This window comes from Otolemur garnettii, unplaced genomic scaffold, assembly GCF_000181295.1.
Source record: "Otolemur garnettii isolate 467f Iridium unplaced genomic scaffold, OtoGar3 scaffold00018, whole genome shotgun sequence".
Classification (NCBI taxonomy): Eukaryota; Metazoa; Chordata; class Mammalia; order Primates; family Galagidae; genus Otolemur; species Otolemur garnettii.
Genome location: NW_003852413.1, coordinates 28,671,581 through 28,673,425, shown reverse-complemented (window position 1 = coordinate 28,673,425; position 1,845 = coordinate 28,671,581). Strand labels below are relative to the sequence as shown.

Genomic DNA, 1,845 nt, shown 5'->3' with positions numbered 1-1,845 from the left:
GGGCATTGTGAGGCTCTGTTTCAAACCAAAAAAAAGAGCCGACCCTGCTGACACCTTGACTTCAGGCTTTTGCCTCCAGAACTATGAAGGAATAAATTTCTGTTGTTTTAAGCCACCCAGTCTGCTGTGATTTGCCACTGTGATCCGGGGACATGAATACCCCTTTCTTTATAGCAAGTTCTAGACCCCAGGGCCCCATCTGTACTGAAGTCCCTGCTCTGAGGCCCTTCTACTCCATCCCAGTCTCTATTCTTGGCCAAGTCACTTACCACTCCTCAGTGCCTTCCGCAGGCTCTATATTGTGCCTTCTGCACTTACTCCTCATTCCAGGTTCTCTTCTTTCTTTTCCCAACTCTGGCCCCTCCAGTCTGCCCTGTGCTCCCCCTGGCCTGTCAGAATTCCTAGGGCTCTGATGGGGTGCCCTACCTAACCTTGCCCCCTGCACAGGCTCTCTGGACCGTGAGCTTCCACCCTCTGATCCTGATGATGTGGTCTCAGGCTAGCTGGGCATCTCCCCTTGGAGGAACCACTGGCACCTCTGGCCTAACATGGCTACCTTGCTCCATGCCTGACCTCTACCTCTTCCTGAGCCCAGCATCTCAGCAAAATACCCATCATCCTCCAGTCCCCCAGGCCAGAACCCAGGTTGCCCTTGACCGTTCCCTCTCCTGGCCACACAACTGTCTCCCAAATAGCTTCCAAGGAGATTTACCTCATGCCTGGCCTCTGCCAGGTTGACACTTCCACCTGCTAGCCTGCCCTGTTCTTCATCCCCACCCGTCTGGACTGGTCAGAGAGCTTGTTAACCAGATGTATCTCTCTGGCTTTCAAGGCTAGCCTTAGCGTGCCAGTACTTGTTGACTCTCAGCTCTCTCGGCCTCTCTTTGTTTTCCTGCCCCACCCTCTGATTACCCTTTCTCCAGCTCAGAAACACCTGGAATCCCTGAGTCATGCTGTTTCAGGCCTTTGTGACTAAGCTTAGGGTGAACTTACCCCTATATTCACCTACTAGTCCCTCTAAACCTGACAACATCCTGAGCTGGTGAGTGGTCCCTGCTCTGTCCCAGGCTGGCTTTGTTGGCTCTCCCAGACTTCTAGACACCTATGTACACCTCTGCCCCCACTTATTGCAACTGATTTACACTTTCTCTCTCAAGACCTCAAGACCACATTTTATTTACCTCTGTATTCCTAGTGCCTAGCACCATTCTGGTACACTGGAGGCTCAATAAGTGTTCATAGAACAAATAAATGCATGATTCGAGGGGCATGGGGCTGGGGGCCCAGCTGCTAGGTACCCACTCTCTCATTTGACAGCCCCTGCTAGTCTAAGCCACTGCAGTGACTGATGGCAGAGACTGATGGTGATGAAAACCCTGGGACTCAGATCTGATTCCCGCTTTACTAGCTGTGTGCCCTTGGCCAAGTTACTTCACCTTTCTGTTTCTGCTTTCTCACTTGAAAAATAGGAGTCAGTGTAGTCCATGTGGGATTGTTGGAAATATTTACAGAGAGAGTATCTGTTAACGTGTCCATTGCAGCACCTGGCACACAGTATGCACCCAGCAAATGTAAGTTGAATGTGAATGGGGAAACTGGGGTAAGAGGCAGTGGCACTTGCCAAGGGACACACAAAAAGTAGAACCAGCACTTTGCATTCCTGGTCTGAGTTCTTTTCACTGTATGTTGTTCCTTCCTCTGGGCGCAGCCCTTTGGAAGGCCTGCAGCAGGAGAGAGCAGGGACAGACCTGAGCAGCTGTGGATTGACGAAGGAGAGCAGGTCCTGGACCAGCTTGAAGCAGGCGCTGATGAGGAAGCTGGAACCGAAGGTGGCCAGCATGGCCC

The 1,845-nt window shown here is 51.8% G+C and overlaps 1 protein-coding gene across 1 annotated transcript in view; it reads right to left on the bottom strand.

Annotated features, from left to right (window-relative positions):
• Positions 1–1,845, bottom strand: part of ABCC3 (ATP binding cassette subfamily C member 3) — a 75,186-nt gene that overhangs the window by 35,173 nt on the left and 38,168 nt on the right. The window contains exon 6 of the mRNA XM_023511270.1: positions 1,749–1,844. Within this exon, the coding sequence (XP_023367038.1) occupies positions 1,749–1,844 (96 nt within the window). The remainder of the gene's footprint in view (positions 1–1,748; position 1,845) is intronic.